We start from the raw sequence: 14,914 nt of genomic DNA on the forward strand, positions 1-14,914 counted from the left end.
AGGGGTGCAGTGATTCGACTTAGTTGACTAAGATAGACGACCAAATTAGTTGGCGACTGTTTTAATAGTTAGTTGGTGACGTCATTACGTGTCTTTCTTGCGCTCACTTTGACATTGCCACTTATTGGAGAGTTAACAAAAGCGCGATGGCAGCCCCAAGAACAAAATCCTCAAACGTGTGGGAGCATTTCACGCTGAACTTGGGGGGGAAAAAAGGTAGCCAGTGTTGTGCTCTTTGTAAAGCCTTAGCTGGCATGGCAGCGCATCCTCCATGTTAGAGCATCTGAAGAAGAAACACGTCCGCTCACTGGATGAAGATAGATAGTTGTGCTAGCTAGCTAGCTAACTTGCTAATGCTAACGTTAAAAGCCGTCTGACTTCATGTCATGAGCTTTAACACCTATTTTTGAAATGCATGTTCTCTTAATCATTAATGGAGTTGGAATGGAGAAGCAAATAGCTATCATTCAGAACGACCCTGTTCACTTTTCAAATAACGTTTACAGTTTAAAACTTTGCTTTGAGTCCTAACATTGAGACCACCGGTGCGGTCCAATTCTGCGAACATATGAGAACGTTTGCGAACAGTTGCCAACAGTTTTCTGTTTTTCGTGAACATTTGCCACCAACAGGTGGTGTTGTCCTTTCTGTGCGGAGTTTGCATGTTCTCCCCGTGTCTGCATGGGTTTCCTCCAGGTACTCCGGTTTCCTCCCACAGTCCAAAGACACAGTCAGGCCAATTGAACATGCTTAATTGCCCCTAGGTGTGAGTGAATGTGTGTGTGTGTGTGTGTGTGTGTGTGTGTGTGTGTGTGTGTGTGTGTGTGTGTGTGTGTATGTGAGGTGTTGTTGGGGTGGGAGAATCGGAGTGCACATAACAATTTGGTGCATGCTGTTTTATTTGTCTTTTGTATTAGAAAGAAAGTTCATTAAAAAAAAATTGTAGCAGCCCTTAACAGAATGTGTAATGAATGTGTAACAGCCTTAATATAATATGCATGCTAAAATCTCTGGCATGCTATTTAATCGCTCTTTTGTATTTATTATAAATGTAAACATGGTCAGATTGTAACATGCCAGTAAAGATGTGCATACACTACATTTACTTTTAAAATCTTATAACATTTCAAAAACTCAGCACATCAAACACCTAATGTCACTGTTTTACAGAATTTCTTATTTTTGTTGTAAGGACACCCACACTAGATGGCAAGGCAAAGAAAGAAGAACATTTAACGAGGTTCAGCTTTGGAAGAAGCGCCCAAAGTCCCAGAAATCACTGTTATCACATGACACAAACAGAGCTAATCTGGACGAGACCTGTTTTGTACTTTTATGCACACAGAAGAAGTGTAGCAAAAATGCGAACTAGGGATGAATGTGGTTGAGAAATGCAGATATTGCAGTGAGAAGTGGAGAAATATTTTACTCCAAACATTGGATGTTTTTCTTCGAAATTTTCCACAGTGCGAGGCTTGTTCCGATAGACTTCCGATAGACTTTTTTTTTTTTCTGGAAGTTGCAAGCAGAGGTTAAAAGTGGCGATGGCTGTCCGGCACCTACCTCATTGCTCTGACACGGGCATCCTGGCTTGTTCGAAGCTCCATATACTGAGGAGCACATTGCACGTTGTTTCTTTCAGATTGCTTCGTCCTAGCAAGAGTTATTACAGAGTATTCTGGGCCTCTTTCGAGTGAATCTCCCTGTAGCATTATAAATGCTCTGTGTTCAGCAAGCAGCTCCTGTCTTCGCAATATGCTGTATATGCAGCATGTGTATATGTCTCTTTGCCTTTTTTCCCCTCTCTTCTACCTTTTAAATTGGCTATTGCCTGAAGTTTTGTTTGCAAACATCACTGACCACACTACAGCACTTCTGAACATTGTGAGTTGTAAAAATCAAACACACTTGATTGAAAGGCTAGAGATTGTCTAATTTCCTCTCTTGCACTTCTGGATCATCTTTGCTTTCCATCACTTTCAAAGAGCTCCTGATCTAGAAAATCACTTCAGATTGTGAAAATGTGTCCTGAAAGGTGCAAATTGGGGTTGAAATCATCAGACTAGCCCCAGCTTACTTAGTCTTTAGTGTCAATAAAATATGAACAGAGAATTTTTAATTACAGAAGTATGCCAAACTCTTTTTGGTAACACAATACTGAAAAGAAGTCATTTTTTATCTTTTTGTATCTTTTTTGGATAAGTATCTGCTACTTTGTTCAGTGAGTACCGATGAATAGACATTTGTTAATGCCCTGTGTTTATCATGCTTTATGCTAACCATACACTAGAAGACTTTGAAAAGACTTTTGAAAGACTAAAGTCTGACACCCTCTCACATCTAAAGGCAGTGTCACAGTTTTTAGTCACAGATTATGATTTTGAAAAGACATGAAATCTTGCAGTGTCACTATTTACAAGACTGCAACTAGACTTTTGAGATTATTCTCCATCATGCACCTGGTGGAAATATACAAGCAGAGAAACCCTTTTCCTTCCACTCTATAGTGGTACAGATGGGAAGATACATTGGCTGTTCACTGTAGAACTGTGTATTCTGGCAGATCATCACCCAGAATCTTTTAATTAACCTGTAAAATGTGCAGTTACTTTTTTATTTAACATAAAGATTTACACATCAACACTACATCCATCAGCCTTGTTGATTGGATATTATGCACTAAACCATAAAAAACAAAGTGTAACCGAAAGCAAAAAAAATAAAATAAAAAAATAAGGGAAAAACGGCAATGATTCTTCAATAATGCCATTCTTAAAGTCCTGAAATATTAAAGCAGTCAGTTTACATTTTAAGTTAATATGTTTATTGTATTAAAGTGGAGCAGATTTGCCGTTTTTACAGAGATTTCAGGCACTCGCACGTACTCTCTCTCTCTCTCTCTCTCTCTCTCTCTCTCTCTCTCTCTCTCTCTCTCTCTCTCTCTACCTCTCTCTCTCTCTCTCTACCTCTCTACCTCTACCGCACCGCCTGCATGCGCTCGCCTGCAAGCACTCACGCACGTCCCTGGCTCGGCACTATTTGCATGAGCCAAGACTTAAAACTTAGGAGAATATTAAACACGGTTTATTTTGTCGCAGCGTCAAGACGAGAAAAGGACTGACTTAAGACCACCATCTTGACCACCTTACACTAAACGATCGAGATTGACGCGAGCGCGATGCAACTCTAGCAAGACTCTCATGATTTTATCCCGACATGGAAATTTGTCTGCGACAGAGAAATCGCTTGAAAAGTCGCTTGGTGTAAGGCCAGCATTAGGCATATTTTAAGAATTTTGGGGGTGAATATCCTGTAGTGTGAACTTTTTCATCTTCCTGGGTATGCTGAGAAAGTTACCTTGTGTTGTAATAACAGTCTGAAACTTGTACACCACTAAAATTTATTAGAGTAAGATTTTACTATTCTGGAAATTGGTGGTTCTGAGTACTCATTCTAAGTAATGAAAATGTATTGCTTTATAGTTATGCTCGTAGCAGTTTTTGAGTTAATATGGACTTTTTACTCCATCATGAGCTTCAGGGTAAATGTTTGTCTTGTATAACGAGAGCCTTGAGAGATTTCTAACATGCTTAATACTTTTGCTGTAACTAATTCTTTGAAATTCCTTAACCTCTCAATATGTAGGTTTCTGCTGAAGGATGGGCAGCTGTGGCTGTGCGCTCCTCAGGCTAAGCAGATCTGGAAGTGCCTGGCAGAGAACGCAGTCTTCCTCTGTGACAGAGAAGCTTGTTTCAAATGGTACTCTAAACTCATGGGTGATGAGCCTGACCTTGATCCGGACATCAACAAGGACTTCTTTGAGAACAATGTGCTACAGCTGGACCCCTCACTTCTGACAGAGAACGGGATGAAGTGCTTTGAACGCTTCTTTAAAGCAGTGAACTGTAGGGAGGGCAAGCTAGTAGCGAAGCGCAGGGCATACATGATGGACGATCTAGAACTCATTGGCCTCGACTACCTCTGGAGGGTAAGAAGGTGTTATTTATTTAGTTAATCGTGTCACACCATGCACATGCAGAAGCTTAATGTTGGAATCGGTACTAGCAGTGTTTGGATGAAGGCCAGGCATAAATATTCAGACCATCTCTGATATGAAAAACACAGCCAACTTTTTAATGTGCTCTTTGTTTGTTATGGTTGCACAGGTTGTGATTCAAGGGAGTGACGACATTGCCACTCGTGCAATAGACTTGCTGAAAGAGATTTACACCAACCTTGGACCAAAACTACAAGTCAATCAGGTAAATCCCTGGCCCTTTTTATGCCTCTATCGTATATTTAAAAGGAACTGGTAATTTAAAGATACCCTGTGCCTCTCACAGGTAGAGATCCATGAAGACTTCATCCAGTCCTGTTTTGACCGTCTGAAGGCCTCGTATGACACGCTTTGTGTGTTGGATGGGGACAAGGACAGCATAAACTGTGCTCGCCAAGAAGCAATTCGTATGGTCAGGGTGCTGACTGTGCTTAAAGAATACATTAATGAATGTGATAGCGACTATCATGAGGAGCGGACCATTCTTCCCATGTCTAGGTGGGCTAATCTTGTTTTGCCAGCTTGCTATGATATTTTTGCTATAAGCAACTTGTTTGGAAACTTGGGGCTGCGTTACTGAAACATCTTAACTGTGAAATCTTATCTGTTTAATCAATATGACAACTTTGGTTAGGACGGTGGCTATGACACAATGATGTTTTAAAGTTCATTATCTTGTTCTAACTCCAGATCAGCATGACAGAAGCAATCTAACTTACAGAAATTTCCTAGGACATCCCCTATTCATGTCCTGACTTCAGTTTCCTTTAATTGCCTATATGTCTTAATGTTCAATACTTGCTAAATAAAATATTGTGGCAATGGCGGCGAATAAAGGGAAGATGGAGTTGAACATGTGGCTGTTAATTAGGAGAATTAGCACAGCACACACACTGGTGAAAAGAGACTACTTGGCATTTTGGAAATGGAAACTGAAACAGGGAGAAGTGCTATAGTTTTGATCAAGGTTACTTAATTTGTTATCTGCAACTATGACAAGCATGTTTACTTCATTCTGACTAGGTGTTTTTCTCAGTTGTGCATGGATTGTTAGCTGCTTAGTAACAGACACAATTTGTCCTTGATTGTATGGATTAAGAATTCCTAACTTGAGATAAGATGCTGTAACATAAGATATAATTCTTTAATGTAGGATTTGCATCTGTAACATGATTTTGTGAAAAAGATCCAGATCTGAAAACTAATGTTAAGCTGTTGTGGCCGAGTCTCCTCAACACTCAAATGCATCAAAAATCATGCTAAAGGTTTTTATGATGGCTTGTAACCCCTTTTTTGCTTGCTGTCATTCAGGGCGTTTCGTGGGAAGCACATCACCCTGGTGGTGCGGTTTCCTAACCAGGGCCGGCAGGTGGATGACCTGGACATCTGGTCTCACACCAATGACACGATTGGCTCTGTGCGTCGCTGCATCCTCAACCGTATCAAAGCCAACAGCACACACACCAAAATCGAGCTTTTTATTGGAGGAGAGATTGTGGACCCAGCAGATGATCGCAAGCTGATTGGACAGCTCAACCTTAAAGACAAAACTGTGAGCAGCACATAACAAAGACTCTGAAATGAGCATTGTACTTTTGAATGTGTCAAACTAAGTTTTCCCTTTTTCCCCTCTTTGTCATGCTGTTTTGCTTCCACTCCCTTCTTACCTGTAGCTGATCACAGCGAAACTGACCCAGGTTAGCTCCAACATGCCCTCTAGTCCTGACAGCTCCTCTGACTCGTCCACGGGGTCACCTGGTAACCATGGCAATCACTACAGCGATGGGCCCAACCCGGAGGTGGAGAGTTGCCTACCTGGAGTGGTGAGCTAACTTATCTTAAACGGTGATTGTTCAGCACTACATAAACTGCCTACAAAGCAGAGTCTCTGGATGCATTTGAGCGGTATGATGCTACCTGTGTTTGGATTACATGGTGGAATGCCAACTATTTAAAAATGAAATATGAGGTTGGCTGAATTTTTCATGTCATATCAATGGATGAAGTTAAACAGCTATTAATCGTTAACTAAGAAGTCTAAAATCCAGAACCTATCAAAATATCAATCATAAAACAGGCCAAAGCCATTGTAAAATACTTGATACATGCCCACTTGCACGTACACACAAGCTGTATTCTGAATTAAAGAACAAAGATATTAACAAGTGTTTCTTGTGTGGACCTAGGCTCATAGTACTAATAGTTGGGGTGAGGCATAAGCCTGTATATGAAGTAAATGGACACTATATTAAACATACCCTATGTAAGAACCTTTAAGCTCATGGGCTGGCAGCTATTATGTGTTCATGATTATTTGACCACACTTAAACAATTAAAAAGTTGAAGTGACTGGAATACACAGTAATGGGCTGAATGAAGTTCTATATTCTAAAGTTCCAAAGTTATATTTACCACTCATTACTAGGACAAGCAGCCACCGTCCACCATGTCTTTATAATTTTGTACACCCGATCTCTCAGAGAACCTGGACAAAATAGTTGTCTGTCTTATTGCTTAGGGATGTTTTCTTTTGATATGGTACATGCTTGTTGTGCTATCGTCCTGTCAAAAACACCCCTAATCTTTGCTGCACATTTGGGCCTATCTAGCGGAACCAATTGTTTGCTGCTCCCTTATGTGTAAAATTTAAAAGTATTTGTCAACTTGAATGATTAACCCACTTTTTCAAATAGAACCTGTTGTTTGAAATTAAATAAAATTCATTTAACCTTCTTTTTTGTCTGATAGGATTGGTCAAATAATAATTTGTTTGTTCGTCCCTACTTACAATGACAACACTGTCTTTTTAATCCTCAGATCATGTCGCTGCACCTGCGGTACATCTCATTCCTCTGGCAAGTTGCTGATTTGGGCTGCACTTTAAACATGCCTCTGTTACGGGATGGGGCCAGGGTCCTTATGAAGCTCATACCTCCAGGTTTCTATTCAATACAGTTCTATCTAGAGCTATGTTTTTAAATGTGTCATGATGAACCAAATCATTATAGGAATACAGTCACTGATACCGAATTTATTTGTCTGTAGATAACACTACAGTGGAGAACCTGCGAGCGATTTGTCTGGATCACGCCAAGCTGGGAGAGAACAGCCTTAGCCCCACGCTAGACTCCCGATTCTTCGGACCCTCCCCGTCACAAGTGCTCTACCTCACTGAGGTGTGATGCTAAGTATGATACTGTAATACTGTGATGATACCAATATGTGTGTGTGTGTGTGTGTGTGTGTGTGTGTGTGTGTGTGTGTGTATTGAAGACAGGGGGAGACTGCTGTTTAAACCCTGTCTGGTGTTTTTTTGTGCCAGGTTGTGTATGCTCTTCTGATGCCAGCCAGTGGCACTCTAGGAGAAGATGCCAGTGACTTCCAGTACAACTTCCTGAAGAGTGGAGGTCTCCCTCTAGTACTCGGCATGCTTACAAGGAACAACTTTCTGCCAAATGCTGACATGGAGACGCGCCGTGGAGCCTACCTGAACGCCCTGAAGATCGCTAAGCTCCTGCTGACTGCCATTGGCTTTGGGCATGTTAAAGCAGTGGCAGAGGCGTGCCAACCTGTGGTAGAGGGAACCAACCCTGCATCGCCAGTAAGAGAGATCATTGTGCTTTTTTCAAAGACAACATATTACTAAAAATGAAAGCACCTTTGTAATCAGCTTTTTACATGTCTTTCAGATAAATCAGGCAACTCATGACCAAGCTTTGGTGCTTCAAAATGCTCTCCAGAACATTCCCAACCCTGCCTCCGAGTGCATGCTGCGCAATGTAGCTATTCGACTGGCCCAGCAGATCTCAGATGAGGTATTTGAGCTTTCATATTGAAATTATACGATCTGTCAGACCCTAAGTTTATGCGAATGTTTTAAAAAATGAAATAGTCTGAACAATTTCCCATATTGTTGCACAAATCTCAGAATTTCTTCCAGGCTTCAAAGTACATCCCAGACATCTGTGTAATACGGGCAGTACAGAAGATTGTGTGGGCGTCAGGCTGTGGAAGCGTTCAGCTGGTCTTCAGCTCCAATGAGGAGATCAGCAAGATCTATGAGAAGGTAAAAACACCTTAAGGAAAAGGAACAGCTCTCTTCCAGAGTTTTCTCAAATTTACTTCATAATTTCTCTTTACCCTAAATGAGTTTTATCACAGCAAGAATGTTCGGTTTGTCTACTTTATCTCCAAAGTTACAGCCATGCAGTCAGACATGCTCTAACCAGCAGTGTTTTGCAGACTAATGCAGGTAATGAGCCGGATGCAGAGGACGAGCAGGTGTGCTGTGAGGCTCTGGAGGCCATGACGCTGTGCTTCGCTCTCATGCCCACAGCCTTGGACACACTCAGCAAGGAAAAGGCTTGGCAGACTTTCATCATTGACCTGCTTTTGCACTGCCAGAGCAAGTCAGTACTACTGATGCATACATACTTTTGCTCATAAGTTTTGTGTTATTTTGCAAAATGTATATATTTTTTTGTTTTTAAAATTACTGTCTATATACTCTTTTTTGAATGTTGCTTTAATGATGTTTTTGTTCTGTATTTGTACTTTATGAGATTGATGTTTTATAGCTCGAGCTATGATGCAGGTTAAATTGAAGTTTGTGGTAATTGTAGTCCTTCAGTTAATTTTCTATAGTGGAGATCAAGGCGAGATGTTTGTAAACAAAGGGCCTTACAATTAACGAATTGCCGAGAGGTTGATTAGTTTAGGGCTTTAATATCATATTGAAATCCAGCAACGAGTTCAGATTTGAATCCTCCCAAAGGCATCTCAGTAATGAGGAGCTGAGACACCCCTCCTGCCTTACCTATGTGTAGCCTACTTACTATCTTTAGCTTGTTTTCCAAGGGTAAGTGGACTAAATTAAAAATCACATATGCTTAAATAACACAAAACTATTTTGTTTCGTTTTGAAATTTGACAACCATACAAGCATTACTGCTGTTTCCTCGTGCTCAAACATGCAGAAAAAATGTGCTTAAGTACTAATAGTGCCCCTAATGGAAATCTGGATTATTCGGGACAAAATTAATTATCTGTACATTTAAAAAAAATGACCATCAAAATACAAACTTTTTACACACTGCTTCTGTTTTTTCCACAGTTAAAATTACAATTTGTTCTATATTTGCAGCTTTGGTAGAATCATCGCTTTATGCTTAAAAATGTTACATACAGCCCTGATAAATGAACTCTATAAACCTGTTAGCGAATAATACATTTTGAAACATTGGCAGTATTTACAGTGCCTCCAAGTAGTATTCAACCCCCTGCAGATTTTGCAAGTTCAACAAGTTGCAAATAAGTTAGAGCCTTCAAACTCTGAACAAGAGTAGGATTTATTAACGGATGCCTAAATATTACAAACAAAAAATATAAGTTGCTCAATTAAATTATAATACATTTTAAACATAAAAATTAGGATCAATTATTATTCAACCCCTAGGTTTAATATTTTGTGGAATAACCCTTGTTTGCAGTTACAGCTATTAATCGTTTTTTATAAGACCTGATCAGGCCAGCACAGGTCTCTGGAGTAATTTTGGCCCACTCCTCCATGCAGATCTTCTCCAAGTTGTCTAGGTTCTTTGGGCATCTCTTGTGGACTTTGATCTTGAGCTCCTTCCACAAATTTTCAATTGGGTTAAGGTCAGGAGACTGACTAGGCCACTGCAACACCTTGATCTTTTCCCCCTTAAACCAGGCCTTGGTTTTCTTGGCCGTGTGCTTGGGGTCGTTGTCCTGTTGGAAGATGAAATGACGACCCATCTTAAGATCCTTGATGGAGGAGCGGAGGTTTTTGGCCAAAATCTCCAGGTAGGCTGTGCTATCCATCTTCCCGTGGATGCGGACCAAATGGCCAGGCCCCTTGGCTGAGAAGCAGCCCCACAGCATGATGCTGCCACCACCACGCTTGACTGTAGGGATGGTATTCTTGGGGTCAAATGCAGTGCCATCCTCTCGCCAAACGCCCTGGGTGTGGTTGGCACCAAAAACCTCAATCTTGGTCTCATCAGACCAGAGAACCTTGAAACAGTCTGCCTCAGAGTGATCATGAGCAAACTTTAAACAGGCCTTGACATGATGCTTTGAAAGTAGAGGTACCTTACGGGCTCGTCTGGAACGGAAACCATTGCAGTGGAGTACGTTATTTATGGTATTTATTGAAATCAATGTCCCCACCACCATGAGATCTTCTCAGAGCTCCCTCCTTGTTGTCCTTGGGTCAGCCTTGACCGTTCGGACAAGCCTGGCCTCGGCACGGGAGGAAACTTTGAAAGGCTGTCCAGGCCGTGGAAGGTTAACTGTAGTTCCATAAGCCTTCCACTTACGGATGATGCTACCAACGGTGGAGACAGGTAGGCCCAACTCCTTGGAAAGGGTTTTGTATCTCTTGCCAGCCTTGTGACCCTCCACTATTTTGTCTCTGATGGCCTTGGAATGCTCCTTAGTCTTTCCCATGTTGATCATGTATGAGTGCTGTTCACTTGATTGGGCAGGGGCTTTTATATTCAGAAAAGGTGGGAAAAAACAGATAATTAATCCAAACATGTGAAGCTCATTGTTCTTAATACCTTAATTACTTCTTAATACTTGAGGGAACAAACAGAATTCTGGTGGTTTGAGGGGTTGAATAATAATTGACCCTCTGGTAAACTTTGCTAAATTTTTACAAATTAATAAACAGAGGAATAACATCCTTTTTTCTGCAGTGCATTTCACATGTCCAGGCCCATCTACAGTCCAAATTTCACAATGCTAAGTTAACTCCAACTGTGCAAACCTGCAAAATCTGTAGGGGGTTGAATACTACTTGGAGGCACTGTACATACTTCGTTATCCTTTTATTTAATTTTTTATAAGAAAGCGAGGAAAAAACAATCATTATATGGACACTTTAACACACACACACACACACACACACATAATTTAAACCGCTTATCCCTTTGGGTCGCGGTGGGGTGCTGGAGCCTATCCCAGCTGTCATTGGGCGAAAGGCAGGATACACCCTGGACAGGTGACCCTTTAACAGTAAAAGAGAATTAAACATTATATATATACATATTATTTAATATTATTTAGAAAGCTGTTCATAAAGGTAATTTAGTTCTGTGAGTTCTCTTTCCCAACACTGCCACTATATGTTGAAGCATAGTCATCAGCATAATAATTGCTAATATCCGATTACATCGCACCATAGCCCAGGCCTATGTAGTACTGCCTAATGTTTCTTGAGTGGGACCTGTTTTTCAGTCATGCACTGTGTTTATCCAGGTTGGTCCGTCAGATGGCTCAGGAGCAGTTTTTCCTCATGGCCACCAGGTGTTGCATGGGCCACCGACCTCTTCTCTTTTTCATTACCCTGCTCTTTACTGTTCTGGGAGTGAGTACTGACATTTAATTAAGACAATTATTATAATATAGTATAGTTAATCTAATAGTATTGTTAGATTCATTATAGGAGGAGTGCTAATATGTGGTTGCTGCAGGGTTTGTATTCTGTTTTCAACTGGGACTTTCAAAAGTGTTAAATTCACAATGTGTTTTGTTTCTAACAAGTGTATGTTTCTTACACCGTCTGGTACATCGCTATTTTTTTCCAGAGCACTGCAAAGGAAAGAGCAAAGCATGCAGGTGATTACTTTACCCTTTTGAGGCACTTACTCAACTATGCATACAACAGCAACATCAACCTGCCCAACGCTGAGGTCCTGCTCAACAATGAGATTGACTGGCTGAAGAGAATCAGGGTGCGTTCACCCAGTCTGCTTAGAATTGCTTTATATAAATCCAATAGTGAGCACTGACTCTCAAAAAAATAATGTTTGTTTCCATGTTGTTGTGATTGTTTATATGGATTATGTCCACCAGGATGAGGTGAAGAGAACAGGGGAGACTGGGGTGGAAGAGACTATTCTAGAAGGTCACCTGGGGGTCACCAAGGAACTATTGGCTTTCCAATCCCCTGAGAAGAAATTCTGCATTGGCTGTGAGAAGGGTGGAGCAAACCTCATCAAGGTGAGCCGCATATCCTGTTGGCTCTGAAAACTTTCTGTTCCCGGTGGATATTCGTTATAAAACAGACATTACAGTAAAACATCTTGTAGTAATTGTCATTCCCATTCCTCTGCAGGAGCTGATAGATGATTTCATCTTCCCAGCATCTAATGTTTACCTGCAGTATGTGAAGACTGGGGAGTTCCCTGCCGAACAGGCAATCCCAGTGTGCAGTAGTCCTGCTACAATCAATGCTGGCTTTGAGCTGCTTGTGGCCCTTGCTGTGGGATGTGTACGCAATTTGAAGCAGATTGTGGACACGCTCACAGAAATGTACTACCAAGGCATGTACCTGAGACTACTGACTAATTGAAGTTTTGCTTTTGATTTATTATCAGTTTGAAGATTATTTTTTTAAGGAGAGGATCAGTGTCAAAACACAACTTCTAGGAGAAGCAGAAACAGTGGAAAACACTGAATTAGTGTTTAGTTCAGTCTCAGATGTTTTAAGATGACTGTTCTTGGCAAGGTGTAAAGTGTTCAAATTTTAGTTTCTGAGCTGATTAGTCTCAAATTGAAAGAATGTTAACCACAGATACTAAAGGCACATGTATGGCCATTTTACCATGTATGTGTGGTTGGCAGGGTTTGTAGGATTTATATAAATGATGATCATTTTTAAAAACATCTGATCTCTCTCCCTCAGGTTGTGAGGCTCTTACAGAGTGGGAGTACCTCCCACCTGTTGGGCCGCGACCCACTAAAGGATTTGTAGGCCTGAAGAACGCAGGAGCCACGTGCTACATGAACTCAGTGATCCAGCAGTTGTACATGATCCCCCCAATCCGAAATGGCATTCTGGCCATTGAGGGCACTGGCAGTGATGTGGATGATGATATGTCTGGAGACGAAAAGCAGGATAGCGAGGTATAAGTTGCACATGCAAAGTAACTAATGTTAAATTGCGTTTTCATTCAGTGAGTTAGAACTTGGTGGCCATTTAAGACACCACAGAGACCAAAGAAAACTACTTGTATTTAGCCATCACAGCATTTGGAGAAGCAGCATCTCTGCATGCTTTTAATCTTTTTGCCCCTCCCAAATGAAAACTTTGAGCCTCCAAACCTCTTGTCCAGTCATAACCTATTATTGTGCTGCAGAGTAATGTGGACCCAAGGGATGAAGTGTTCAGTTATCACCACCAGTTTGATGACAAGCCCTCTCTCAATAAGGCTGAGGACCGCAAGGAGTACAACATTGGAGTGCTGCGCCACCTGCAGGTCATCTTTGGCCATCTTGCTGCATCCCAACTGCAGTATTATGTACCCAGAGGCTTCTGGAAGCAGTTCAGGTAACAAAGCTAGTATGGCCTCTTTTTTTGTATTTGGGGAAAGTAGTTCTCTCTTCTTGAAGTTGTCCTGCATTACCACCATAGACTTTTATAATAAATTTGGGTCAAAGGAAGTTACTCAGCTTCTCATAACAACTTACAGGTTATGGGGGGAACCAGTCAATTTGAGGGAACAACACGATGCCCTTGAGTTTTTTAACTCTCTCGTGGACAGCCTGGACGAGGCACTGAAGGCTCTTGGCCATCCCAGCATGCTTAGCAGAGTCCTGGGTGGCTCATTTGCAGACCAGAAGATCTGCCAGGGATGTCCTCACAGGTAAGAGATGCCTGTGTAAGAGCCAGTTTCCTGTCTGTGTAGTTCTGAAATTTTGAGAGGGGATGAAACTGAGGCTATATTCATGTTTTGTTAGGTATGAGTGTGAAGAGTCCTTCACCACATTGAATGTAGACATCAGGAACCATCAGAACCTCCTAGACTCCATGGAACAGTATGTCAAAGGGGACTTGCTGGAAGGAGCCAATGCTTACCACTGTGAAAAATGCAACAAGAAGGTACTGAAAGAGTGCACATAAAAGCCATATCTTTTTTTTTTATTTATTTTTCTTGCTGTCACTTCTTGTTTTTGCTGATGTACAGAGGGACAAACTTTGTTTTTGTATTTTGTTTTTTTTTGTTTTGGTCTATAGGTTGATACAGTGAAACGCCTCTTGATTAAGAAGCTTCCCCCAGTACTGGCCATCCAGCTCAAACGTTTCGACTACGACTGGGAACGTGAGTGTGCCATAAAGTTCAATGACTACTTCGAGTTCCCACGTGAACTCGACATGGAGCCATACACAGTGGCGGGTGTCGCTAAGCTGGAGGGTGACGAGCTGTCTCCGGAGAGTCAGGTCATCCATCAGAACCCACCTTTAGAGTCGGAGTCAGGCAGAAGCTCCCGTTATCGGCTGGTGGGTGTGTTGGTGCACTCAGGCCAAGCTAGCGGTGGACACTACTACTCCTACATTGTCCAACGGCATGGCGATGGAAGTGATGGCCAGCGGGATCGCTGGTACAAGTTCGATGATGGCGACGTCACTGAGTGCAAAATGGATGATGACGAGGAGATGAAGAACCAGTGCTTCGGTGGAGAGTACATGGGCGAAGTGTTTGACCACATGATGAAGCGCATGTCGTACCGCCGGCAGAAGCGCTGGTGGAATGCTTACATACTTTTCTATGAGCGCATGGACACAGCTGGGGGCGACAGCGAGCTGTTAAAGTATATAGCTGAGCTAACGCTTACACCGAAGCCTCACCAGCTCAAAATGCCCTCAGCTATCGAGTGCAGTGTGCGCAAGCAGAATGTACAGTTCATGCACAGCCGCATGCAGTACAGCCTAGAGTACTTCCAGTTCATCAAAAAATTACTGACCTGCAATAGTGTGTACCTGAACCCTCCTCCAGGTAGGAACTTGAAAGATTTTGATGTCACTTGTCTGTCTTTAGACTTATATTC

General features: G+C 41.7%; 1 protein-coding gene across 2 annotated transcripts in view; it reads left to right on the forward strand.

Annotated features, from left to right (window-relative positions):
- Window positions 1–14,914, forward strand: part of LOC118808099 (probable ubiquitin carboxyl-terminal hydrolase FAF-X) — a 42,255-nt gene that overhangs the window by 16,362 nt on the left and 10,979 nt on the right. Inside the window, exons 16-35 of one of the 2 annotated variants that reach the window (XM_036570510.1) lie at window positions 3,646–3,988; window positions 4,167–4,262; window positions 4,344–4,555; window positions 5,369–5,609; window positions 5,731–5,880; window positions 6,875–6,995; window positions 7,103–7,233; window positions 7,380–7,658; window positions 7,747–7,872; window positions 7,986–8,123; window positions 8,300–8,466; window positions 11,342–11,450; window positions 11,671–11,817; window positions 11,939–12,085; window positions 12,201–12,408; window positions 12,771–12,991; window positions 13,225–13,415; window positions 13,558–13,731; window positions 13,826–13,967; window positions 14,103–14,862. In XM_036570510.1, coding sequence (XP_036426403.1) covers window positions 3,646–3,988; window positions 4,167–4,262; window positions 4,344–4,555; window positions 5,369–5,609; window positions 5,731–5,880; window positions 6,875–6,995; window positions 7,103–7,233; window positions 7,380–7,658; window positions 7,747–7,872; window positions 7,986–8,123; window positions 8,300–8,466; window positions 11,342–11,450; window positions 11,671–11,817; window positions 11,939–12,085; window positions 12,201–12,408; window positions 12,771–12,991; window positions 13,225–13,415; window positions 13,558–13,731; window positions 13,826–13,967; window positions 14,103–14,862 — 4,103 coding nt within the window. The remainder of the gene's footprint in view (window positions 1–3,645; window positions 3,989–4,166; window positions 4,263–4,343; window positions 4,556–5,368; window positions 5,610–5,730; window positions 5,881–6,874; window positions 6,996–7,102; window positions 7,234–7,379; window positions 7,659–7,746; window positions 7,873–7,985; window positions 8,124–8,299; window positions 8,467–11,341; window positions 11,451–11,670; window positions 11,818–11,938; window positions 12,086–12,200; window positions 12,409–12,770; window positions 12,992–13,224; window positions 13,416–13,557; window positions 13,732–13,825; window positions 13,968–14,102; window positions 14,863–14,914) is intronic. The other variant, XM_036570511.1, reaches the window with a different exon arrangement.

The sequence above is a fragment of the Colossoma macropomum genome, unplaced genomic scaffold, assembly GCF_904425465.1.
Source record: "Colossoma macropomum unplaced genomic scaffold, Colossoma_macropomum, whole genome shotgun sequence".
Taxonomy (NCBI): Eukaryota; Metazoa; Chordata; class Actinopteri; order Characiformes; family Serrasalmidae; genus Colossoma; species Colossoma macropomum.